Genomic DNA, 26,296 nt, shown 5'->3' on the forward strand with positions numbered 1-26,296 from the left:
TAAGTTATTGAATTGATTTTATGAATGGTAGCATAGAGCATGAAGCTGAGTTCGCTTGAGGAAATAAAACAAGGCAAACAGACTAAAATATTAACAGTGTGTTTTGTGTCATGGTGGGTGGCTTGAAACCCTTTTGTGAAGTGGTGCTTCAGCATCACTCACCCTCCAGTTCCTAGTGTCCCCAAACTCAGCCCAGTTACCTTTGAGACCAAATGTATTGGATCCACTTTGAGTTTACAAGTGGTGACAGATTAATTTGGAAAGACAGATTGCAAACATGCATCATGGGCCCGGCCTGAGTCATAAAAATGTAATGTATGGCTGGTGCAGAATGATAAAAATTCATATCAGGGGAACAGCTTAATTAACTATTCTTGATTAAAGTAATACAGTATGTGAATTTAATAGCTTGCCTTCAAAAGCAGAATGTGAAATCACTTATTACTTTGGTGTATCTTGCTGGCAAATAGGGAGCTGCCAGCGGTTCTTCGTGATTAATTGAGTTTAGAGGAACTTAACTCTGGGGTGGGAGATACCAAATAATTATTCTGCTCTTGCTTCAAGCTCATTGCCTTACATGAATAAAGAAGTTGTCAGGAACAAAGTTGTGGGAGTGGACTAGGAAAAGGATCGAAAGTGCATGAAATAGGATTGATAGCTAGGAATAGGATTGATAGAGGAGGGAAGGCATGTTGGGATTGTGAAGAATACAGTGCAAGGGCTGGAGCTCTGCCACCACAGTATTAGTTAAACACTTTGCCATCCAGATCCCTGAGTTGCTGACCATTTGTTGGTCCTTGGGGTGGTGGTAGCTATGGATAGCAGGAGAACATTGTGTCTCGCTGCTGTCACCTTGGAGGCTGAGGAGCTCTACTTCATGGAGTGTTTTCTCCCCTTCATGTGGAGCCATTGTCATTCTTCTTTGACACCTTCCTGGTGCCTGTAGCCAAGTCACTCATTCTGCAGCCATCCCAGCTTCTAGATGCATCAGGATGAGGCCTGGCTTGTTTGCAAGAGCAGGATGCTGATGGCTAGTGTCCAGCAAGCTTCTAGATCCTGTCCAGCAGAGCTACTGCATAAGCTACTGCTTCCGTGTTGGCAATTTTATTATTGATATATCAATGTGTTATTGTACCCTGTTGGTTATTTCTCCTGGTGTACTACCTAGGACTCAGCCCTTGTTGGAATGATCTCCTGACGTTTTCAGGACATCTCTCCAAGTTGTCAGGATAACTTTGAATCCTGCAAAACCGAGCCTTTCCTGGCTTGGTGCTCTCTGGGGTTTTGGAAAGCAGTTGTAGTCTCCAGTTCATTATTATTCCAGTCCCTAGTGAAAATCCATCTCCAGGACAGATACCAGCAAAATCCTCCTTGATGTATTCCTCCATTTAAACAATGTTCCATTGTAAAGTACCTTCTTCTCAGCCAGCTTTGTGCTTTGGTATTGGTCACAGCTTAGATTCAGCCACTCTGATCAATTAGCACAGACGTGTAAGTAGTGAACTTTTGACATCATTATATTATGTCAAAATGAGCTTGGAGAAGGGTTTTCTCACCCTCTTTAAAATGGTGCACATATCCTGCTTTACATTTCTTCCAGAGTCAGTACCTTCAATATATTTACACATGGACTCATCTGAAGAACTTTCCTGATTCCAGTCATTGATAGTTTTCAGGGCATTTTTTTCACTTTAAGTAGATAAATATTCTAGTTGGACAGCTGAGCATTGCTGATGCTTTACAGTATGCTTTTACCCACAGGGAGGGTGAAAACAGGATCTTAGAGCAGCTTTCCTGGCTTGGAGGCTGGGCATCTGCACACCTGTGACTGAGCCAAGGTGCAGAATTCCAGTTTGGTCCTCATTTTTTCCTGATCCAAGATGAAGAAATAGGGTTCCTAATGTTTTCCTAGTTTGTTAGGTTCATACATGGGATTTACCTTGACTAGTGTTACTGAATGTCTGGGTTCTGAGTTACACAGCAAAGAAGTTTCTTTGGGAGACACTCATTCCTGCTGGTGTCTTTCTCCCGGGAGCAGGGCTCACTGCAGCAGGTGGGCAGGCTGAAATGAGAAGGACTGCCTGTGGCTGAAGATATTGTACCTGACAGTAAGGAAATACAAAGCCCAAACTTCTCAAGGGCATGTCTATGTCAACACATTCTCCTTGGAGACACACGTGTTGCAGAAGCTGCTGCTGCAATTACACCTCATTGTGAGACACCATGTTTTTTGTATTTTATGAGTGCTTTGAAAAAATTAGCAAAGTCCATTAATAACGTGGCCAGTGAACTGAAATTGCCTGACGATGCTGTTCTGTGCACACAGTGGAAAAATCGATCACTTTAATCCAAGGTAAAGCTGTCTGGCTCTCCAGAGGAGGAGGCTGCCTCGGTTGCTGAGGGCTGGAAATCTTTGCCTCACGCTAATTGAGTAACATCCAGCAATTGTGAGGCTGAATCTTCCAGACTGGTTTGACTCACGGGGGCTGAGTATCTAAATGAAGTGTATTTGTCATGCTGCAGTCCTACAGGATTAAGAGTACTTGGATTTGTTTGATCTGATGCATTCCAACAATATTAAGTAAGTCCATTTTTTATTGTCCTTTGCGCCTTGTCTTTTTCTGGCTGTAAAAGTCCAGCATCTTACTTTTTGGAAACTGAGCTGTGATACGACAAATATTTCTGGCTAGTATTTGTAGCTCTGGCAGGGCTTGAAGAATTCTTGGCTGGCTTTTACACTAGGCTGATAGCTGGGACCAGATATAACAAGAAGCAGAGTACTGCATGTAGAATTAAATCGTATTACTAGGTATTTTATTCGTTTTCTTGTCTTGAAATTATTCACTGTTCTCTGTTTTTTGTGATAAATAGTAACTCTACAGTGTTTAAAGCTATACTTTGATGTTAAAGAATTTTAAACAACACTTTGAGAGATCCTTTTGTCTTTCAGCAAGATAATTATGCTGCAGAATTTTCTTTCCAAATTCATTTGGGAAGTCCAGCTTATTGAATGTCTGGAATGAAGGACTTAGTCCTGATATATCTGTGGCTTCTCCTCTGCAGTCTTCTTTGTTTAGTGTCAGACCTCAGTCAAATGGCCATGAATTGTGGCTGCCCCACCCCTGGAAAAGTGTCCAAGGCCAGGTTGGATGGGCTTGGAGCACGCTGGGACAGTGGAAGGTGTCCCTGCCCATGGCAAGGGTTGGAACAGAATGAGTTTTAGGTCCCTTCCGACCCAAACCACTCCATGATTCCAAACTGACTGTGAAGTTGCACTCTTAATGAGAGAGGGACCTGCTGAGAGGAAAATAAATACCTTTAGATATTGAAAAATATTCTCAGAACACATATTGTGGTGTTAATGCTGGCCAGAGTTTCTGGTCAGTTCAGGAGAGCATGTGCTGAGTGTCCGTGGGGGTGGCTGTAGGGCCCAACATGCCTCATATAAAATTAATTGAAAGCAATTTTAAGCCCCAGGAATTTGAGGCTTAAACTAAACTCTGAATTTGAGGATTATGGAAAGACTAGCTAATCATCTAAGCACTTGTCTTCCCAGATAAGCCTTGACAACATCCTGAGCATTCCCTGCACCCCAGCTGCTGAGTGAGCTGCTTGATGTGGCCTTTCAGAAGTGAGGGGATGGGGAAGAGAGCTGAGGACCATCCCAGTCTGAGGCTGCATGGTCACAGATTGCTCACTTGGTGCTGCCAAGCAGCAGGAAAGTCCATGGGAAGGCTGGAGAAGAGAGTCCACAGGTGCAGGAGCTCAGGTTTGAGGCAGGAACTCGGGTGAGCAGCGCATGGCAAGGCCTTGCAATGGCTGAGGCACAGCAGCAAGCCCTGTGCATGGGAACAGAAAGGATGTAATGACCCTAGAACTTAATTAGGACAGTGCAATATTACCACCTGCTTATTTATAGCTGTAAGTTTAGGCCATGTGTGACTCTTCATTTAGAAAAAATGAGTACAGGAGCCTTGGCTGAAAGGAACGAATTTCCTTCTGCTCATTACACTCAGATGATCACTGTTGTTTAAGCGAAGTTTAAACATCATAAAATGTGCCCTCATCTTGTGATCCCCATCTGCTGCTCGCCCTTTTTTTCTCTGCTGAAGGTTATTTCAGCAATTTTGCCAGTGGCACAGGATGCTGTTCCTGGGGCGGGTTGTTCACCCATCTTCCCCCTCAGCCTTCCCTCCCTGCAGGCCTTACCCAGCTGTTCTAAACAGAGTCCTTCCAGCATGGAGTCATTCCTGTCATCATCCTGTTTAATGACTGCCAGATAACTCTTCAGCACATGCTGGAGGACTGGTGCAGGGCATGATTCAGGAGAGCAGCGAGTGGGCCTGTGCGCCATTGACCTACAGGGGATTTAGGCACCTCCATGTTTAGGGACGTTTAAGGACCTCTGGTCCTTCTGGTGCTTTGCAGATCCAGGAGCAAAGTGTTGAAGTTCACATCAGGAAAACTGTGAGCAGTGAGTTTAGGCCTGTTTTGTTAAGGACATACTCCACTGTATCCCAAAGCCTTGGTGATGTGGAAGGCTTTGCTCTTCGTGAAGAGTGAGGGAATTAGAGCAGTTCTGCATTTCACTGGTGGGGGAGACACACGATCCTCACACACATTTCGTGCCTCTTTTTTTGTTTGTTTCAAAAGTGCTTTTGCAGTCCTTCAGTTTGGGAAGATTAGGGTTTGTCAGATAGATTTGGCTGCTATGAGCCAAGCATGATGTTTCCAGTTATCTTTGTAAAGTTACGTGATCTGTTTGTTGTTGGTGTTTCTTATGGAGTTGAAGAGCCTGCTGGAAGGTCAAGTGAGCTCCTTGCTGGGTCTGGATGTTCTGGGTTTGGTAGGTCTCTGGTCTGGTTTTGAGTGTTTATGAAGCGTGAGGCATGGAAGGGCCAAGAGAGGGATTCATATCATGGGATCTCTGCTGTGGGTTGTTCAAAAGGTGAAAGTTCTGCCAGAATGAATGATCTAACCAGGTACTTGAACATACATACATGATCTCCAGAGAGCCTCGATCACCATCTCTGCTGCTCTTCAGTTTGCAGATAGATGAACAAGTGAGAACTATTAATCACAGCCAACTGATTTTGATTTCAAAATAGATTTTGTTAATCTTTTTAGTGGCAATCGTGGAAGATTCTTGTCCTGATGCATCTGCTGTGTTTTTATATGAATCACAGTGTTATAAAAAGGAAGAGGAATTATGGGGCTTGGGTGACTTAAATAAAATCTATTTTTGCTGTTAGGATCATAGCATTGACATGGTATATGGTTTGAATTAAAGTTCTCATTATCACATTAAGATTCAACAAGGAGTTAATTAAGTGTAGGGAAGTAATTGAATGCTAATAGTACAACATTGCAGTGAAAAATGAGGCCACATCTCCATACTAAACTCTAGTTTTTTCCTCATTTTAAGTAGTATGCCTATGACCATGCATTGGAATTAATTTCTGACTCAGGCAGAGAGCTTTCTTGTTTGGGACATGCTGGTCCATCCCTTTTCAACATTCCTGTGATGGGACAACCCTTTAAATTTTAGAGGTGCTTATCTTTTCACTCACCTCACTTGAAAAGAAAATAGAGCTTTTGTTAAAACTTGATGTCTGCAAATGGCTGGAAATCAACTATAGACTTGGAAGCCAGTTTTGCTTAGATAGGAAAATTGAAATGATTTAAGAACACCTGTTTTGCATGTTGCACGTGATTTTGGTTAATTTTAAGGAGACCTGATGAACTGTGAGTCATAGAACATGTGGATTTTTTACTTCCTGATATTTATGTTAGCACCAAATTGTTTTGTTTAATATGTCAAGCATTGAGGCAGGAAGACAGACCATCCCCACCAACTTTTTTGGTGTGAGAGACATCTTGAGCACTGTACCACAAACATTTTGTAGCCATTAGAGAAGGTGAGCTTAGCTAATTTCTCCCTCAACATTCTTTTACCTTAGGTTTTTTTTAGTACGAATGCATAGTTTACAGGTGCACTCTGTATCTGTTGTAGGTCAACCTTGCTTGTTTGAGGTAATGAATTAAAAACAGGAATTAAAAAAATACATATGGCAATGCATGCGATCCATCCTGACTTCAGAGGGGCTTTAAATACTGTGGCTGAAATTGGAAATGCGCACAGTAGAAAAGATGTGGGCAAATGGGGAAGAGCCAGAGGGGAGTGACAAGAATAGGACACTTAGTAAATGTAAGCTGTAATGGAAGATGGAAGGAATTGATTTGTTTAGCCTAAAAATACAGAAGGAAACGAGTCATCCAGTATAGGAAAGGTTGCTTTAAAAAGCACCACAATCGTATTTTCTCCATGAGAGAGGCAGGAAGGCACCAGGCAAGGATTAAAGCTGGGTAGTAGGTTAAACGTTTGAACTTTCAGGGAAGTGGTGAAATGAAAGACAGACTCTTGGGAAAACCTGTGGGATGGGAGTTTGGAGAACAGGTTAGACAGAAATCTGTTGAAGTGGTTTGGGTCCATGCCCTGGGGTGGTGCAATTGGGTGGTATTTTGAAATATCTTACTTTTGTGATGGTTGATACCAGGTGAAGATCTGAGGAGACTGATCTTGTAGGGTTTCACTGTGCTATTTCATGTTCTGATCAAGAGAGACATTGAAATTCTGTGGGTGAACGATGGATCCCTCCCTGCTTGCCTGATCTTGCACAGCATGGTGTCTTCTTTTCCATGGCTGGTCGCTCCCAAGGGAGCTGACACCTCATTCTGAGCCTTTCCTGGAGGAAAGATTTGCTGCCTTCTGGAAGAGGAGGGCAGAGCTCATTTTGAGTCTCCTCCATGTCCTCTCCCACCTACGAGGAGTGGTTTGGGGAAGAGGGGATGAGGTGAGAGGATGGAAAAGCGGAGTGGACATTAAAGGCTATAACAGGCATACAGTCATTTTGGGACTCTGAAATACTGGTCATCTTAGGTTGATAGAATCATAGAATTGCTAAGGTTGGAAAAGGCCTCTAAGATAATTGAATCTAACCATTAATGTCCTAAATGATGGACTTGAGTATTTCAAGGCCTATAATTGAATTTTAGGCTAGTAGTTCTCCCAGTATTGGTTTGGATATCATCTAACCTGCACCACCCTAAGCATCAGAGATATATTTCTGTATCCTCATTGGAATATACTGGTGCCTCATTTTGCCAGCACTTAAAAGTTACATTTATTTATCTGCTCTTCTTCCAAGGAAACTTAGAGGAGATAAACACTTAAAACCCAGCCTCCATTACTGATTTAAATGGCTTATAAAATTTTTAAGCCGTTTATGATTGTCTTCCATTCTGACGTATATGGTTTCCCTTCTCAGTATTACTCTCAGATAAATGTGTTGGGAGAATCCAGGCAAAATCCATGCTTATACAGCTGAGGATTGGAAATGCAGTAAGTGAGCAGGCCACTGTACTCTGTGAAACCATAATGGTTCTTTCTGCTGTTCAAAAGTAACTGCTAACTAAAACAAGGAGGAGGTGGTACAAAATACAGAGATCAGATGTAAGGCTTCTCCTGCAGTTCTGATGTTTCTCATGTGAGTCATAGTACATATGTGATACTTAATAATATTCCAACTATTACGTCCTTTAAAATGCACATTTTACCCAAGCATGCTGGAATTTGCCATGTAGCAAGAGCTGTTATTCATTCTCTTGGGTCTTAAATCTTACGCCTGGTGCAAATTTGAGAATTAATGCAAATAAAACAGACGTTGCAAGGAGCAAAATACAGACATTGAAAATATGTTCCAGCAATGGCATTTACATAATTGCAATTACTGAAAATCTCAAAATTAGGGCCTTGGACAGTACTGGGAGAATGAGAGCTTATTGTAGGGAACTCTCGCTGGTTTGGAACACACAAACCCTTCCTGAAGTTAATGTATGTGTATTGCTGAGTAGCACCACTCTTGGTTTTCTGTTATCTCACTTCTCAGGGTTACATCATTCCTAATTTCTTGCTACCATTTGATTCTGCTTACCTATGTTGTAACAGTATCTTTTCATTTGCACCACATCTTTAATTAGTTTTTGTCTTAATCATAAGCAACAAACCCAGAAGGAGTTGGTCTTTGTTTTCCCTTGTTCCATCCTTTGTAAATCCCAGGTTAGAACAAGATGGGGAAAAGTATCTTCATAGGATCATAGAGTGGTTTGGGTTGAAGGAGCCTTTAAGCTCATCTCATCCCACTCCTGCCATGGGCAGGGACACCTTCCACTGTCCCAGCTTGCTCCAACTCCTGTCCAACCTGGCCTTGGACACTGCCAGGGATCCAGGAACAGCCACAGCTTCTCTGGGCACCCTGTGCCAGGGCCTGTCCACCCTCACAGGGAACAATTCCTTCCCAATATCCCATCTAACCCTGCCCTCTGGCAGTGGGAAGCCATTTCACCTTGTCCTGGCACTCCATTTCTTGTAAACACTCTCTCTCTGTGTTTTCCTTTGGCTCCTTCAGACACTGGAAGGCCACAATTAGGTCACCCTGAAGCTTCTCTTCTCCAGGCTGAACAATCCCAAGTCTCTCAGCCTTTCCTCATGGCCAAGCTGTTCCATCTCACATGTATCCTGCTAAATTCCCTGTTAAGACTTGGTTAATGTCAGTGCACTTTATGGAACTGCTTGGATGTAATAAGAAAAATGCAATAAGCATAGTCAGCCCAAACCTTCAGTTGACAGATCAAAGCCAGTGACCACCCTAACTCCAGAGGAAGCACCATCACCATGCTGTTGTTTGCAGGTGGGGAGAACCAACTGCTATTTTTACCACCTCCTCAGTGTGGCTGTTTGGTGGTCACCATCATTTCCATGAGCCCACCCTACAGTGTAACCCCAAATGTTGTATTAAGGCAGTGAGGGAGGAGCTGTGTGCATCTGCGTCAGTCGTGTTTGGTTTTGACAGCACAGGAATATCTCAGGAGGCTTTGCTTGCATGAGAAGGCATCTCTCAGGAAACTGATTTTACAGAGGGTTGAAGTAGAGCATGTTCCAAAAACACGCTGAAAAAGACCAGTTTTGGCTCTAGGAAAGCAGCTTAAGAATTTGCTACGGCTGCTGAAAATGTAGACCCAGCTATTTAACCAGGGCACACCCCTTTCTCTAGCTAGGTTCTCTCATATGTGTTTGAAGGGCATAAAACTCTTCAAAACCATTCCAGCAAAAGGTTCTGCAAAACTGTGGTGCTATGACCCTCCTGCCATTCCAGCAAGGAGCCTTCATGGAGCAGGAGGCTCCATGACACCTGGACCACGTGGCCCTGACACCCCGACTCCCTCTCACACCATCTGTCCCTGGCTGTCAATGTTTCACAGACTTTACCCAGTGCTGTTGTTTCATGCTCATTGCCAGCTCTTTCTGTGCTGCTGCACTTGGTGGAAAAAGGCCTTCAGGAGACACGCATGAGGAACTGGGAGCATGAGTAATATCTACATTTACTATAAATAAGTGTATTTCTGTAAGAGCTGGTTCAGTGAGAGGGACAGAATAGATGATGGCACAAAAAATTATTAAGCAGAAAATTAATTTTTGAGCCAGGTTTTGTTATCTAGGGTGGCTCTACAATCCAGAAGAGCAACATACCTGCAGAAGTGCAAGGTTGCCAAGTGCTTTTTGTTGCCAAATGTTCCCTGAGGTTTCCTCAAGAGTCAGCCTAGTCTTGCAAGTCATCAGCAATGGAGTTTTAAACGTTTTTCTATCTGTTTTTTATTTGCTAGATAAAAGTTTCAACCAGTCTGATGTACCCAAGCCATTGAAGACCAGGTGTATTAATGAGAGCTGGAGAGCAGGTTGCTTTCCTGCCCTTCCTGCATTTCGTTTGCAGTATTTTGGATGTCTTCTGGTGCCACTGTTCTTTGTGCCCTAAGGCACCTTGCCGCCTGGATTTCTGGGGCATACAGCAGTCAGTTTTCAGCCTCCTGCCAAGGAGAGGGGGTGTTCCCCATCTTCATTTTGCAAATCCCCTCCTCCTGGCAGTCCTGCAGATGTGTCCGTTCCTCTGCTTCCTGCCCGTGCTCTCTGGGGTTATTATTACATGGATGGGCAGGGCTCCTTGCAGGAGCCAGGCAATTTCCCATGTGACCTGAAACTTCATGCACCTTTGGAGACAAGTGTTCTGGCTTTATTTGTCTCTGCTATGCTCATTTTCTTATCCTGGTTGACCTTTCAGAGTGCTGCAGAGGCTGAAGGAACCAGAAAACCCTGATTGTCAGGGCAGCATAATCCTCATATTTCACAACAGAGGCATTTCACCAGTGATTACTCCTCTTGTTTTCTCCAGGGGGGCACCTTGAGGTCTGTCAGTCCGGCTGCAGAAAGGAACTTTGAGATAGAAATCCAGATTTTGTTTTTCTGGACCTTAGTGTCCCAAGCTATAAAGAACCCCAAGGATTCACCCATGTGGATTGATAAAAGCTCAGAGCTCTGAGAGGGAGCAGGATGGCAAGGTGCAGGGAAGAGTTTCCCTGCAGAATTTATTGGTAGGACTTATTTATCATTTATGTGCCTTATTTGTAATTTCATCTGTTTACCTGGCCTAATTCCCTGTCATCAGGCCAGCTGCTGCTCCCATGTCTGCTTTTCACACAAAGCCCCCCAGTGTTTGGCTGCTACTCTACAGAATTAACTGGAATTACTGTAACTAATTAGCCCAGACTTTCTCATATTGCCTGGGAGAAAAGATGATGAGGATGCTTAGAAAGTTGTAGCCATTAGACTTAGTAAATACATGCTCTGTGAGAACCCTTCTGTGCTGGGAATTGCCCTCTTTGTTTTATCCCCTGCTCTTCAGTGATGTCCTCCATCAAAGCTCAAAGGCCACTGACTTGGGCTGAGGGTGAGCTATATTTAGGTACTGCAGGAGAAGCCCTGCAACTCACTCCAGAGGGAGCTTTTCCCTTCATCTTCCTTTGTTTTCTTCTTTATTTTTCCCCTCACTCTATATTTTTGGCTGGATTTTTCTGATTTTTGAGGTCTTGCAGCTTGAGTTGAGTGTAAAGAGCGTGTTAGATGTTCTTCTGGAAATAATCCCTTCATAGTTTTTAACATCTCAAAAGCATTTAAAAATAATTATCAAAGTCTTACTGCACCACTGTGTGTGCCTCTCTGCATGACTGGTAAATAAACACTGAAAGCAGCATTCCCTGTCTTCTCAGCAATGGAAGCCTTTTGGTGGGCTGCAGAAAGCTGCTCAGGATTTACACATTTCTCTTTTTTTTTTAACCTGTTTTTATCCCATTTTGAGTAATGATTTGGGTTTTTATAGGCTTTATGAATCCTGCTTTTCCATATTGCATTCCAGGAGCTGGAGTTCCTACAGCAGAATTTCCCAGCAGTTTCCCTGGGAAGGAGGAGCTCCATTGAGTGGCTGGTTTCAGGATGAGGTCTGCCCTCTGGAACACGTTTTGGATCCCTGATGAAAGCACAGGAATTTCCCCTGCCAAGCCTGGGTTACACTCCCTGTGTCAGTGCAGACTCACTGCGTGGTGCTGGCTGGGTTTGCAGAATCAGGGTTTTTTCTTAAAATGAATGCCAGGCACTGTGTCTGCTGCTGCCTTCCCTTTGCATGCCTGAATGGCCTCAGTCTCTCCCACTGCTGCTTGGGGATAATACTCAACAAACCTACTCAAAACTGGGTTTTATCCAGGCTCTGTTTATACCTTATCACGGAACTAAAGGCTGGATGAGGTTGGAAGCAACCTCTGGATGTCCATGGTCCAGCCCCATGACTCAAGCAGGGCTATCTAGAACCTCCTGCCCAGGGTCAAGTGCAGGCAGCTTTTAGACATCTCCAAGGATGGGGATACTGGCAGGGGTGGGGCATCGTGGGCAGCTCCTTCACGCTGGGCTGAGGAGATACTGACCTGCCACAGCAAGAGTATTTAATAGAATATTCTGTTTCAGACACCCTCCTGGGCTCGATGCCTGTACACATTCTGGCAGGGCTAATGTGATTCCTCTGATGAAATTGCATCCAAGAATAATCTCCTTTGACTAGTATCTGAGATTTTTCCATATTTGATTTGCCCCTTCGTTATAAAGTTACCCTAAATAATGTTTTCAGGTGGTTTTGCTTCCAGGTCGGTAGAGGAAAGAAGAGAAGCTCTCTTCCTGCCAAAGGATAGCACGAAAAATGAGCCCTTAGGTACATATAAAGCAAGGAAACCTGAGTAAATCTCATGGGTCACTGCTTCTCCCTTGTTCATCCTGATGGATGCAGACAACCCATGTGAGATATTACTACCTGAGCCTGGTGCTCATGACTGAGTGAGGTTAAAAAGTGCTGGGCTGGCACATTGAAATGTAACATCTCATCATTCAGTCCATTTCTAACTGATGCATTTGCTTCCTCCTTTTCAAATACAATTATTTTTAAGAATATTTTATGGCATAAAAAGGAAACAAATACTTCATTTTTCCTCTAACTGACTTTAATGATGATTTGCTCAGGTCTAGAAAGCAGCTAAAGGTGCTGTTGGCTCCTTTGAAGAAAAGTGCCATCTTGATATAAATCAGGAATATTATTTTACAAGGACTGTTAGCAGCTTACCTGAGTCAATCTGTGGCAGCCTTATGAAGAAAAGCAAAATACTTCAAATGAAGTTCACATGTCTCCAGAAATGGGCTCGTCAGAGGGGAGGCATCAAGGGAAATGTTGACAGATATTTAATTATAATGGCAGTAGTGGCTGTTGCTGTGTTAATAGCATCTGGCAGCAGAGTCACTGCCATCTGTTAGTGCCCTGAAATCCTGGAGATGGTGCATCTTTTATGGAGGAATTAACAATAATTAACAAATCTATCACATGAAATCACCTTGATTGGATGACAGCCCTACCTTGATAATGATTAATTGCAAAAAAAATGTGGAATAAAATGTCCACTCTTCTCCTTTTTTGCTACTGCTGCTCTGCAAATGCAGCATGCTGGGGGATTTCCTTTCAAGCCTGTGGGGTGAGGCAGCATTTACTGCATTTATTGTAAATAATCCTTAGAAGCAGAGCTAGATTAAAACCAAACTTCTGCATATTCATTTCAATTTGCAACAGATTAGATCTCTAAAACCAGTTCTTTTGGTGCATGGTAACTTACTTAATGTTAAATAAGGGAGAAAATGAGGTTGGACTGCCAGAAGTGACCCTTCAGCCCAAGTCAAGTCAGTCTGGAAGAACAATCTGACTGCATTAAAGCATTTCAAGGTGTTTTTGTTAGCTCAGTATTAGAAGCCAAGCCATTAATTTCTGATGAGTCAGTTTGTCTTCAGAGCTATGAGGAAAAAATATTGTATTTGTTTGCATTTGGAAGAATTATTTTTGAATATCTATTTTTATCCAAGCCAATATTTCGATCAGTGCTGTAATGAAATATCACTGCTGTAAATAAGAGTTACAAACAAAGCAGTGAGCCAATTTGAGACCTGCTTGGGTTTTATTTTTCTCTTAACTCTTCCTTTTCTGTCTGTTCCTGCTGAGCAACAGATGGAGAAGGTAACATACTCTTTGCTTAAATAGGAGAATTGTAATAGATAATTGAGGTGTGGTAATTAACATAAGCAATAGGAGGGAAAGAGTAAACTCTGGAATCTGGAAGTCAACTAAACAGGAATTTTCTTTCTCTTTTCCCATGTGTGCCAGTTAATATTCTGAATATTGCTCTGGGACCCACAGTGAGAAAGCAACATACACTTTTCTTGTGTCTTTCTATTTGTTGCTAAGTGCCAGAAGTTTCTTTAGGCTGGGATTTGGACTGACTCCAGCTCCTGATAGAGCTGCACTGACACCAAACCACGAGCAGACATGTGGGAAGCTGAGTTTGTGCTGCCTTGATTTATCACAGCTTCCAACACAGGAGCTGTAGATCAGAGTCTTCCCTTCCCCTTCCCGTCCCATGGAGTAGATCTGAGGATGAAGGCTCAGGAGGCTGGGGTTCAGCTGATTTATGGCTTTGTTCTCTTCTCCACAAGACCCATCCCTCTCTTTTTGTTCTGCTCTGACAGCCATGTGAGTCAGACATGAGCTCATGGGTTGTGTGTCTGTGTACACATGTGTTCATCACACACAACATGTACATGTCACCCCCTCCTAGCACTGTTGAGAATGGAAGATGCTTTGAAAAAAGTGATTTTGTGTTTTGTTCTGCTGCTCTGGCATGATATCACAGCAGGCAGTGGCTGGTGGGGTGCAGCAAACACAGACACCCTTGTTAAGGCTTGGAAGAAGGGCTTGTTTCTCTCTCACTGCTATTTTCATGCAAGGCACTGTTCCCTGGTTAGGAGGATTAGAAGATATGCATTAAACAGTGTTAAATATGCTGAGGCAGTTGATGTTTACAGCCCTTGTAGAATTATTCATTAAAATATTAACTGCTAGACAGCCTCCTTTTTTTTTTAATTCAGTGATTTAGTAGCCCTTTCCAAAATCTTGTGTGATTCAGACATTCAAAGACTAAATAAGGCTAAATAAAACCACCAAAATTACCCACAAAAACACTGATTCTTGGGTTTATGTTTCTTAAACTGCCATGGGTGTGATGTGCCTAAGGAATACAGAGGGATTTTTGGGGAGGGTGAGCTCTGAGATTTGACTCAGACCTCTCCCATCTGCACCAGCAGCTTTCCCTAACACATGGCACTGGGAAGATCTGGAAGGGGCTGCATTCCTCTGAAGGATTTTGGAGATAATAGATACATGTTTGCACTAAGTTTTGGGTTACAGAAGCTCGTGATGTGATGAGGTCTTACCAAGCAGTGCTGGCTCTCAACTCTCCCCTCCCAGGCCTTTTTAAAGATGTTTTTAATGGTTCTGGTCCTCTGCAGAGGACAGGGTTGTGTTCTTGTCTGTAAACACAGACTGGTTTGTCTTGGATGGAACCTTAAAGCCCATCCAGTGCCACCCCTGCCATGGGCAGGGACACCTTCCACTGTCCCAGGGTGCTCCAAGCCCCATCCAGCCTGGCCTTGGGCAATTCCACGGATCCAGGGCAGCCACAGCTTCTCTGGGCACCCTGTGCCAGGGCCTGCCCACCCTCACAGGAAAGAATTCCTTCCCAATATCCCATCTAACCCTGCCCTCTGGCAGTGGGAAGCCATTTCCCCTTGTCTTTTCCCTCCATCTCTTGTCCCAAATCCCTCTCCAGCTCTGCAGGAGCCCCTTTAGGCACTGGAAGGGGCTCTGAGGTCTCCTGGAGCCTTCTCCAGGTGAGCACCCCCAACTCTCCCAGCCTGGCTCCAGAGCAGAAGGGCTCCAGCCCTTGACACATCTCTGTGGCCTTCTCTAGACTCTCTCCAGCAGCCCCACATCCTTATTTTTGGGATCTTCAGAGCTGATTTGCTTCTTTGGGCCCCCTGTGCCCAGTTTTATGGCTGAGCAGTTGCTGCTCTTGCCCAGCACATCTGACACGTGCTTCCTCCTGCAGACATTCCTTGATGCTGATGTTTCCCCCCTCTGCTCTGAGGCAGCCTGGGGTGCTGGCTGACTCTGGGACTGCCTTCCCAGTGCTCTGCCTTGCTCTGGGGGAGGTGGAGCCTGCTGTTGTTATTGATTTATATGAGCACCCCCTATTTTCCATGGACCGCTGGAGAGTTACCGGCCAGCCTGGAGTTTGATCCTTGGATTTCATCCAGTGACCCAGAGGCAATTCCACATGCCACCGAGCCCAGGGTGTTTAAAAATTGCCCACCTGGGGTCATTTCATCTCTTGTGTTACCTTTAATTTCATTTTTGCTGAGCTTTTCTCATTCAGCTGAGCCTGGACCCAGCCGAGTGTGACCCCCTGATGACAAATGCCTGTCACCTTTGTGTGCTTCATAAATACTGATGCTGTTGTGTGCTCTTTGTGTGTTTCAGGAAAAAAGTGCCAGTTCAAATTCAAGACTTAAATCTAATAAAGAGATCCCAGGATTAGTACATCAACCCAGAGCAAAGTAAGTTCAATTTCTGTTGTTTAAATTAAAATACAAATAACACAAGCAGTGTTTGTGAGGTTCACAATTACTGCCTAGGCAAAGACCAAATGACCCAGCAGCCCTAAAGTCATGCTGAGTACTAGAGGTAAGATCACCTGTGTCTCAAGGTTGGGAAAGCATCCTCTCCTTTGCACAGCAAAGATGCAGGACTTGAAAAAAGGTGAGATGCATCCTATTGTGCCCAAGAGAAGACCCTGTGCTATTTCTCAGCTTTCTATACAACTTACACAGAACAGACTTCTCATATCCACTGATGTTCCTAAATACAGCTGGGTCAGTCCCAGGGAGGTTTTTGCTAGCCCCTGGTTTAGATTAGCAGCTGATCTGCTTGGGACTGGGAATGGTCAGGTTGTTAAAATGAACTTGTTCTGTAGCTGCTTGGTTGGCAGTTCTGTGCCCATGCTCTGCCTGGGGTCAGTCAGTGTTACATGAAATATTTGCCTCTTGTGGCAGAGCTGGTTATTGATGGTAGTAACTCTTTTCTTTTCTAACTCAGTGTTACATTTTAATCACTAATTGGCTGAGGAATAACTGGTTACACAGAGCCACATATTGGGTTCGTGAAGAACTCGTGATAAAGGTTTGTGATTTGGGTTTTGGACACCAGTGGAAATGCTGTTCCTTGTGCCCTGGGTTTTGAACACCAGTGGAAATGCTGTTCCTTGTGCCCTGCCCTCAGGGCACTTACTAACCTAAACTTGCTGCCTCTCAAATGTCTTGAACACAGTTTAAAGTCTGGAAACTTCAGTTATTTCCTAATCAACTGACAGTGTAATTCAGCCTCTTTTCAAAGGGAAAAGCGAAGTGCTTTGGATGTAGTTGCAAAGAAATTCATGGTAGGGAGGTGGAGGTAGAAGCACTCTTCAGCAAAGCTCTGCTTCATTATTGTGGCTCAGTCCTTGCCAGCAGGGTCAGAGATGTATTTAAGATGCTCTAACATGAGGTTAATTACTCTGGGATAAAAAAGGGCTGTTCTTTCATTGGGTCGTTTTTTGGTACATCCACAGCAGAGGAATTGCATGGGGCCATGGCTTCCATTCCTTCATAAAACTCTAATTTGAAAAGTCCCCACAGAAATCAGAACTGACCAAAAAGCCTGTTTTTACATTGCATTGAGAGAGATAAATATTTCTGTCACAGACCTGCAAAAATAAGGAGACTTCCCAGAGAGGTGCAGAATGTAACATAAGGTTGTTGGGTACATCCTCCAGTGTTTGCCCAAGGCTCTGCTGTTTGCCCAACCTACCCCTGCATTTCTGTTTGTAAAGTGGCCACATGTGTTTGAGTTGCTAATTGCCAAGTCAGCAAACAGCTGTTATAATGTACAACTTCTATTTTAAGGTTTATCATCTAAAAGCCATGACAATTCTGACTGCAGGGTGGAGTGGCATTGGGTGGAAAAGGTGCACTCAGCTGGAAGAGCAAAAATTAATAGACAGATCATTAGATGCATCTTACACTACTGTTCTGGTACAATGGATGTTACTTCTAAACAAAACATGGACTAAGTGCCAAATTATAAATTCCTTTACAATATTTGGATGTCAGCTGAAAAGTAAGATTGTGAGGGCTCTTCCCCCTGCAGGAGGATTTAGAGTTTTCCATCCAGAGCCCTGGACTGTAAAACCAGGGGATGTAGGGAGCGAGCAGTAGCTTTATGGGGGTCTTTGGCAGAGGGAGAAGGGTTGGTCCTTCCTCTTCACACCCAGTCCTGGTACCTGCCACACCTTCAGGGCTTCCCCTGCACTCTGCTCTGACCTCACAAGCACTTGGTCTGTCTGTTCATCACCAAACTCACCCCCCTGACACCTTGAATGATCAAACAGCCACCAAGTACCCTGGGACAGGTTCATAACTCAGGGAGTGATAGCAGCCTGAAGCATCAAATGAAAGTGGTTATTTCAGACCAGTTTTACCCTGCCAGATCACAAACTCTCAGAATGGTTAGGGTTGGCTCATGAAAAATCAGCTAACCCAGCCTCTCTGCCATGGGCAGGGACACCTTCCACTGGACCAGATCTGGAGGATTATCCTGTAGGAATTTTCAGGGATATGACTACACAATACTCCTTTTTTTCCCCTGCCTTCTTTTAGTTCTCATACAAATTATGGCTGGGGTGAGTCACTACAGTATTATCTCATTTTATTAGAAACTGGATTTATGATGTTGTAAAGGCAAGACTATTTTTCAAGCACTTTCCTGCTCAGAAAGAGCTGCACTGCCCTAAAATCCCTCTGCAAGGCACCTGAATGTGCAGGTGATGGGGTCAGCTGTCCCAAAAAAAGCATCTCTTCCCCATCTGAGGAGGAGGTGGGAACCTGAGGAACAGGCAGACAGCTGGGGACAGGAACTCCCTCAACCACTGAAAGGTGAATTGTTCCTGCTCCTGAATCACCAGCTTTAGGTTTTAATGCCATTTCTGAGCCCTCCTGGTGTGAACTGAGCTCCATTTATGTCCCACATAAGCAGATCTTTGTATACGTTCAGCCCATAGCAGGGAGGGCTCAATGCTGAGCTTTGTGGGGAAGTGCAGCCCGTTGTTGGGCACTTGGGGAGAGCATTAACTCATTTCAGCTGAAAGGATCACTCTGAGGAAGAGGGGATGGGTGGGAATTCAGCAAGCCAAACCAGCTTTGTGTGCTGGGGAACAGCTCCAAGAGCTGTGTGTCCTTCTGACCGTTTGGCATCATTGTCACCGCTGGCTCCGGTCCCCATCCTCCCCTTTCTGCATCTTTTTGTGCTGCACATGGAGTCCCTGGCACATTTCCCTGGGAGCCCAGTGCTCCTCCCTGCTGCTGGTCCAGAGGATGCTCCAGCCTCACTTTCCTGGAGGGGTTTTGCTCCTGCAGGAGGGAGGCTCTCACCATCCCCTAGCATAAATAAACACCCCAAAAAAACATAAACACCTGCCCCATAAATAAACACCTGCCATCCATCCTCACCCTTGGCTCCTCAACCTTTCTGCATTCTTTGCTTGCACGTTCCCCATGGGGAAGGACCTGTGGTCTTGTGTGACCATCAGCATTTTATAGACAATGAAAAAAGACTGTTTTCCAGCACCTCTTTACTAATGCAAAATCATGTCACTGAGCCTCTTGGTGCTGGAGAATTGGTTAAAGTGAAGGGTCTGGAGCACCAGGAGGGGCTGAGGGAGCTGGGAAAGGGGCTCAGCCTGGAGCAAAGGAGGCTCAGGGGGGACCTCCTGGCTCTGCACAGCTCCTGACAGGAGGGGACAGCAGTTGTCAGTATCTTCTCCCCCATTACAAGTGGCAGGACGAGAGGACAGACATGTTGTGGGTGTCTCATTCTGTGGTGGTGAGGTTGGCAGTCCTGGAAAACCTCCTGTCCTGAAGGAGAGGGGTCACTCTCCCTCTCAGAGGAGAGGTACTGTGCTATCAACTTCCCTGCAGTCAGCCTGGACAAGGGAACAGTCTCCTCTGGATGCATGAGGATCCCAGATACCACCCCAAGTGTTGCACATGTACACAGAAATAAATGCAGTAATTTTTCGTGGGCAGACAAAAAACCGGGGGGAAAAAAGATTAAAAATTGGCATTGTAGATGAAAGCGTAGAGTGATTTATTTTTCACAGTGGTGGAAGCTGACAGCTGGGCCCCCAACAACCCTGGGCTGTTCTATAATGGAATAAATCCTGTTGGTATTGACACTGTTCCTTTGCCTTCCAGCATGCACATCTCTGAAAGCCAACAAGAATTCTTCAGAATGCTTGATGAAAAAATTGAAAAGGTAAGGCACAGTAATGTGAGCCTCCAGTGTCCCTCAGGGGTGGCACAGCTGCATGGGGAGGACAGTGCCCTGCCTGCTGCAGCTCTCTGTGTCCTCCATGCTTTGGTGGGGTCTGGCCCAAGATTTCCCTTCCAGCTCCTTGGTTAGGTAGCTCAAGGTGCAAAGAAGGCCAGGAAGGTGAAGAGTTTGCAGGAGGTACTGAGAGAATCCTTTGTTTTGGGGGAATGTCACCAGTCTGGGGTTCATGGCAGGCTAACTCAGATGTTCAGGACATACGTACTGGGTAAAAGTGGGATTTTACATCATTGCTGATTTGATCTTTCATTTAACTGGGAGACAGCTGGAGTGTTAATGCTGTAGTAGCTGGGATAGCCCAGGAATTCTTGCTGAATCTCCTCGAAACAGCCACTGGCTGCAAGGGATGGTGTGGCTGTGAGTGTGGGTAACCCTGCCCCAGGGCTGTGCCACTGAAATAATGGTGCTGGAGATGTTTGGAAGAAGAGGATGAATAATTCTTTGCATATCTCAGCTGTCCTGAGAGCAGCTTTTGTGTGTTTCAGAAAGCTTTTAAATGGCATGCTTGGCTTCTTTGTGAGACAGCAGTGAAGGAGCTGGAGCACAGCTCATCCTGGGAGTCTGAGGGAGGGAAATGGGGGAGCTGATGTTCACACACCAATTTACTCTTTACTCTGCCTGTTTGGGAGTTGTGCATCTTGTTTAAGTACTTTATATTAAATATTTGCTTCCTCAGTAGCAGTACACTGAGGAACTGATTTGTTCTGAGTACAGTACACTGAGTACTAATTTGTACTCCCAGTTTCAGACTGGATATTTCAGTCTGGATTCCTTTATGGAGAGGGAAGTGAGACACTGGAACAGGCTTCCCAGAGAGCTGCTGGATGCCCCAGGCCTGTCAGTGTTTGAGACATTTGCACAATGCCCTTAACAACATACTGTAATTTCTGGTCAGCCCTGGAGTGCTCAGGCAGTTGATGATTGTAGGTCCCCTCCAAGTGAAATAGTTCTAGTCTAGTCTAGTCTACTCTTCTGTTCTTTTCTGTTCTGTTCTATTAAGTTGTCATGTTGGGTTGTGGAGTGGAAGGGAATTTTTTACTTGCATGGCTCTGAACTTCTGCCAGCACTCCTGGTCCCAGGAGTCAGAGTGCTCCAGTGAGTGCATCTCGTATTTGTCCCAAGGAACACACATTTGTTACTTTCCTCTTAAAAAATAAAAATTATGAAAACAAAAGAAGACATAAAGGGGAAGAGTAAAAGTGAGGAGTTCATAGATTCCTGAGAAGAATATTTCTGTACCCAGTGTTTCACAGGGGTAAGATTTTATGTAACCTAATGCATTTAAAATGAGAATTTCTACATATCCATAATACAGCTATGTCTTGTTTGAATAAATGCATTCACCCTATGAATATTCAGATTGCTTTTCCTGGACGTCATCACCTTCCAGAATGTTGAGCACAGAATCTCCAATAAAATGGATTTTCCAAAGTATCTTATCTGCTCACCAGACAATGCCATCAGGCTGTATCTAATCATGTATTTTGGTTAATTTTTGTTCCTGAGGTCAGTGGCAGGGCACTAACACCCTCATTCCCCAGCTGCCACACTGAGGTGCAGCTGACCCTGTCTCCTGTGTTTGGAGCTGTTTGGATCCTCTTTGAGCTGTTCCCAGGTGATCTCCAGGGCTAATTTATCTTGGGGATAATTTATCCTGGGGATCAGGAGATTGTCTGTTCTGAGGAAATCCACAGTTTGTCTGTCAAAGAGACCAAGTTGCTGACAGCTGATGGGATTGGCAGGAGTTAATGTGCAGCTGAATGTGGGATTTGTGTTCCCTGGGGACCTCCTGTGCCTGAGGAAATAATCTTCATTGGAGAACTTTTGGGGTTTTTAATTCATCTTTGCTCAGAATGCATTTTTTTCTAAGTGTTGTCACAAATGCCAAAAAAAATTGGAAAATTTGAGGGGCTTTTGTCTGATCCTTAAATGGCATTTTTAGTGCCTTCTGCAGGGACATGGAGGACAGCAGTGAGACATTGAGCAGGATTGTATCAGCGGCAGCTGGAGAGGCCCGTGGAGGTGTGGGGGGTGTTGCCTGTGGCTGGTGAGGTCCCAAACCTTGTGATGTTCCCATGGTTACCAGGGCTCTTGGATGTGTGATGGAGACTCCAGTCAGGAGCAAAACACCCTCAGCTCCACTGAGATCCCCAGGGCTGCTGGGTCACCAAATCCAAGTGCCCAGCAGCAGCTCTGACCTGTGAGCATTGGGCAGCAGCATGACATGGGGGCTTGGAGCTGGCACAGCCATTCTGTGAATAAAACTCTGCAGCCAGGGTGGGAAATGGAGAGAACACGGGCTGGTGTTCTGTCAGCTGCACGCAGGAAGTGTTTGTGAGTCCTGGAGATCAAAAAAGCCTTTTTGAAACAGTCTGGAGAGCTTCTGCCCCCAGCAGTGCATTCCTGGCTGCCCCTACAAAGCTCCACTGCCTCCTGCAAATGTCACCCGAAGGTAAAAAACAGAATGTCAGGAAGCATGGAGCTTCTGTCTACCAAAATTCAGTGTCAAAACACTGTGAGTCGTTCAGAGGGGGACATCTGCTCTGTCTCTGAGTGAGTCTGTCCCTGCTTCAGGAGCTGGGGCTGAACTGGCACGTACAGAGCTGCCTGTGGTGGTGGTGATGCCATTCAAAGGGTTTGCTGGAATGAAGAAATACTGGGATGAGGGCTGGCTGAGAATGTGGAAGTCAGCCTCCAGTGTAGGCTTGGGTATTGGTTCTGCTGGAGTCAGCCCAGTCCTTTCAGTAATGGGAGAATTTGAGGTAAAAATATTCCCAAATTCTCACCAGAATTCTGATGAGAAGCCAGGGTTAGAGGTTAGATGGGAGCAGCTGGAGAGAGCTGAGCAGAGGACAGCACAAGAAGCTGTAGTTACTGCACTGTGTAGTTCGAATATCCTGAGCTGGCAGAGACCCACAGGGACCGTGGAGTCCAGCTCACAGGACAAGCCCAGGAATCCCACCACGTGCCTGAAAACCTTGTCCAAACACTTTCTGACCTGTGGCAGAGCCTGGAGAGGAGAGCAGAGGGGAACACCAAGGAGCTGTGTGCAGCACAAGGCCCTGAGTGGTGGCAGAGCAGGCTCAGAAATGTTCCCAACATCTGGCAGCAGCTGCAGAGAGTCCTCCTGGGGCTTCCCACTCACTGAGGTTATTGGGAATAGAGTCACAGGCTTTGCTTTGGGAGACAAAAAGCACCTGTGTTCCAGAGTTCAGGGGGAAATGGAACAGACACAGGCAGTGCGAAGGAGGCAGCTCATCTGCTGTCAGCATTATCATCATTTATTGAAAATTAGCCTGAAATCACAGAAATATGTTCCAGTGGAGGATGAGCAACAGGTAATAGCAGCAATTAAGCTCGAGGAGAGCATTCCCCAGAGTAAATTAGAAAGATGTGGGTCAGGAGTACAAGTGATTTGCTTGACCTGAGAGATGAAGGCAGAAATACACAGAAATGTGGCTTTGGAGAACAGAGGAGGCAGAGAGTGACTGAACAGTCCTCCTAAAGAGAACTCTGCTGGATAAATCTGAGATCTGCTGTGCCCAGCAGAGGAGAAGTGGGCTCCACTGGCTGCAGCTGGGACTGGGACAATCACTGCACTCCTGTGGTGGGATAAATCTGCTTTTGAACTGTCAGCTCTGATCAAGAAGATAGAAACATGTCTTGGTATCAGCCATTTGTGTTGGTATTCGGACAAGTAAAGGAATGACCTGGGTTCTCTCCTGGGTCAGCTTGGTGCTGAGCACCAGCAGTTGTGTTGGGGTGGGTGTGCAGGGATTGCTGCACCAATCCACTCACCTGGAGCTGGTGGGAGAGCAGCCAGCCCGTGGGAAGGATGGCTGGCAGCAGCTCCTGCATCCCTGGTTAGTGATGCTGGCCATGGCAGCAGGGAGGGGGCACAGAGCAGCTCCCTGTGTGGCATGGAGGGAAGGGAGTGCCCTTGGGAGAGGGCTGCCAGCCCCACGTACCCAGGCCACGGCGATTAGGCTGAAACTCATTAGCGAAGTGGATTGCTCTTAATGACTCCATTGATTTTTCCCTAACCAAATGAGAAAGGGACAGAAATTAGCACAGTCCGCAGTGATTTAGTGCCGCCTCCCGGCACTTTGTTCCCGTCCTCTCTGCCAGCTGTAAACAAAACCAGCCTGGTGAAAAGGGTTCCCAGCCTGGCCCCTCAAAGGGGCCACTGTGTCCCCAGCCCCTCAGCCCACCGGAGAAAGGGCTGATGCTGGCCCTCTCCATCTCTGCCTCCTCTCCATCCTCTGCCTCTCCTGCCTCCTTTTCCTCCCCTCCCACCTCTCCCCTTCCTTCTCTGCTTCCCCTGCATCCCCTCCATCCTCATCCTCCTGTCCCTCCCCTGCCTGCCCAGTCCTCAGGCACAAGGGGCCATTGAGCCAGGTTGTTTGTTGGCCTGTCACCGACACAATGGGGAAAAGGCTTTTTTCCTGCGAATTTTTATTCCCTAAAAGGATACCATGAGCATCCCCTGGAGGGGCATCAGGAGGGGAGAGCTTTGGAGGTACAGCAAGAGGAGAGATGGGGGATGAAGCCCTTCTGGTTTGGGTGCAGGCAGCAGGAAGGGAACAATCAGGCTGCTCTTTAATTCACCTTAAATTCACTCACTCATTTAGAAACACCAGTGGTGTTCTGTGGGCATCTACAGAAGCTGACAGTTGTATTTTGAAACTGCAGAGGTGGGAGATGGGATTCCTCAGGGATTAGCTGGACTTGGAGGCACATATTACAGTTCTCATCTTCCTCAGCATAGTTCATTTACACTTTCAATCATTAAAACTTCTCAGAAATCACAGAATTGGAAGGGACCCACAAGAATCATTGAGTCCAACTTTGAAGTGAATGGCCCATGCAGATTGAACCCACAACTTGCTTAGTCCATGGGTGGCCCATACATTCCTTTAGCAGCCACCTGCTCCCTGCCTCTGGCCCCTCTGGATGCAGGAGCCTGCTCCCCCAGACAGAATTTGACTGCCAGCCATGGAATTGTAGAATCAGAGAGAGGTTTGGGCTGGAAGGGACCTTTAAAGGCCACCTGGTCCAGCCCCTGCAACGAGCAGGGACCTTTCCACTGGAGCAGCGTGGTTTCTGCCAGCTCTGAGCTGACCATTTCCCATCAGGGGTTCCCAGGCCCATCTCAGGCACTGCAGCCTCTCACTGATCAAGGGATCATCTCCTCCAGCATCTGGGAGGCATCCTGTGAAACAACCCACAGGCCCAAAATGGACATTTTAGAGTATTTCACTGGATTGTGGCTGAGGCTGCCTTTCCTCTGCCAGCAGGGAGTGGCAGCCCCTTCCAAGGAGCACCAAGCACCCTTCTGTTGCATTTCTGGTGTAGCAGGGAATGCTGTGACAACAGGGCCCTTCATTCCTTCTGTGATCTTCCTGAGCAGTGCCGACCTTGTTGTTACTGACAGAAATGCATTTGGGGTGTGACATTTATACCAAAGCTCTGTCGGGCACCACTGGGACTCACCAGAGTCTGGGCATCACCTGAGCTGCTGGGCCACCAGAAGGTGTGTGTGATGTGTCCCCATGCCCAGCAGAGTGCAGCTGGAGGTGATGTGTCTGGAAAGACCAGCCCAGCTCCTGGTGGCCTTCAGGCCTTGCTGTGAGCTGGTGTGTGTGTGTGCCATGGCCAGGACTGGCTCAGCACCTTGGTTTGGAGCAGTTCTTGGTGTCCATTTGAGAACTGGTGCACTTGGCAGCCAGGGAGCACACCCAGAAGCAGGAGGAGTAGGAGGGGAAAGTGCAGGATGGCTTTTCCTCTGTCAGATTTGGGTCTGCTCCAGGCTTTAATAGCAGTGATGGCCTCCAGTGGGGAGTGCTGGGCCATGGGGCTCCCTCTTGAGTAAAGGGATGTCCTGGAGATGCTCTGAGCTCAGCCCTCAGCCACTGCTGCTGCCTTTCACAGCTCTGAAGCATTTTGGACAAAGCCTTCATCACCACCAGCTCAGTCTCCTGGATTTATCCACATGTGGTCCCTGGCTTGGAGAAAACCAAGATTTGAGCTTCACTGCAAAGAATTTCGGTGTTCCTTCTTTTTGAGTTACAGCTTTTAGTTCAAAAAATGTAATTTTTTTTCCCTTCTTTCTGGGTCAGTGATAGCTGAGTTGGAATTTGGGCTGATGAGTCTCTTGGGGGTTATTTTACTGTACTTAGAAAACCCTTCTGGTCTCAGTGCTGGGCCACTGGGAGTTGTCAGAGCCCTGTACATTCCTGGGTCTGGGCTCCAGCAAAGCCAGCTCTGCTGTCCCACCATCAGCACTGGGACTGCAGAGATGTTTTGGAGCCTTTGTTCCAGATGTGTGTCCCAAATCAACTGATCACTCCTACAAAACATCTCCCCCTTTTTTTGTGTCTTCCTGGCTCTCCTCCTCCAGGTGCCCAGGTGATGCCCCCAGCCCTCAGGAGCAATGGGAAATAGTCCAGAGGTGCAGATGTTGGGTCCTGCACTTGAGGCCCTTGTTTGAGGCAGGATGCCCTGTG

General features: G+C 45.9%; 1 protein-coding gene across 3 annotated transcripts in view; it reads left to right on the plus strand.

The window, feature by feature from the left end:
- The window catches only part of C8H1orf21 (chromosome 8 C1orf21 homolog), a 102,589-nt gene that overhangs the window by 74,798 nt on the left and 1,495 nt on the right, over positions 1 to 26,296 (plus strand). For all 3 annotated transcript variants that reach the window (XM_030953607.1, XM_030953610.1, XM_030953611.1), the window contains exons 4-5: positions 15,849 to 15,925; positions 19,655 to 19,715. In XM_030953607.1, coding sequence (XP_030809467.1) covers positions 15,849 to 15,925; positions 19,655 to 19,715 — 138 coding nt within the window. The remainder of the gene's footprint in view (positions 1 to 15,848; positions 15,926 to 19,654; positions 19,716 to 26,296) is intronic.

Source organism: Camarhynchus parvulus, chromosome 8 (genome assembly GCF_901933205.1).
Source record: "Camarhynchus parvulus chromosome 8, STF_HiC, whole genome shotgun sequence".
NCBI lineage: Eukaryota > Metazoa > Chordata > Aves > Passeriformes > Thraupidae > Camarhynchus > Camarhynchus parvulus.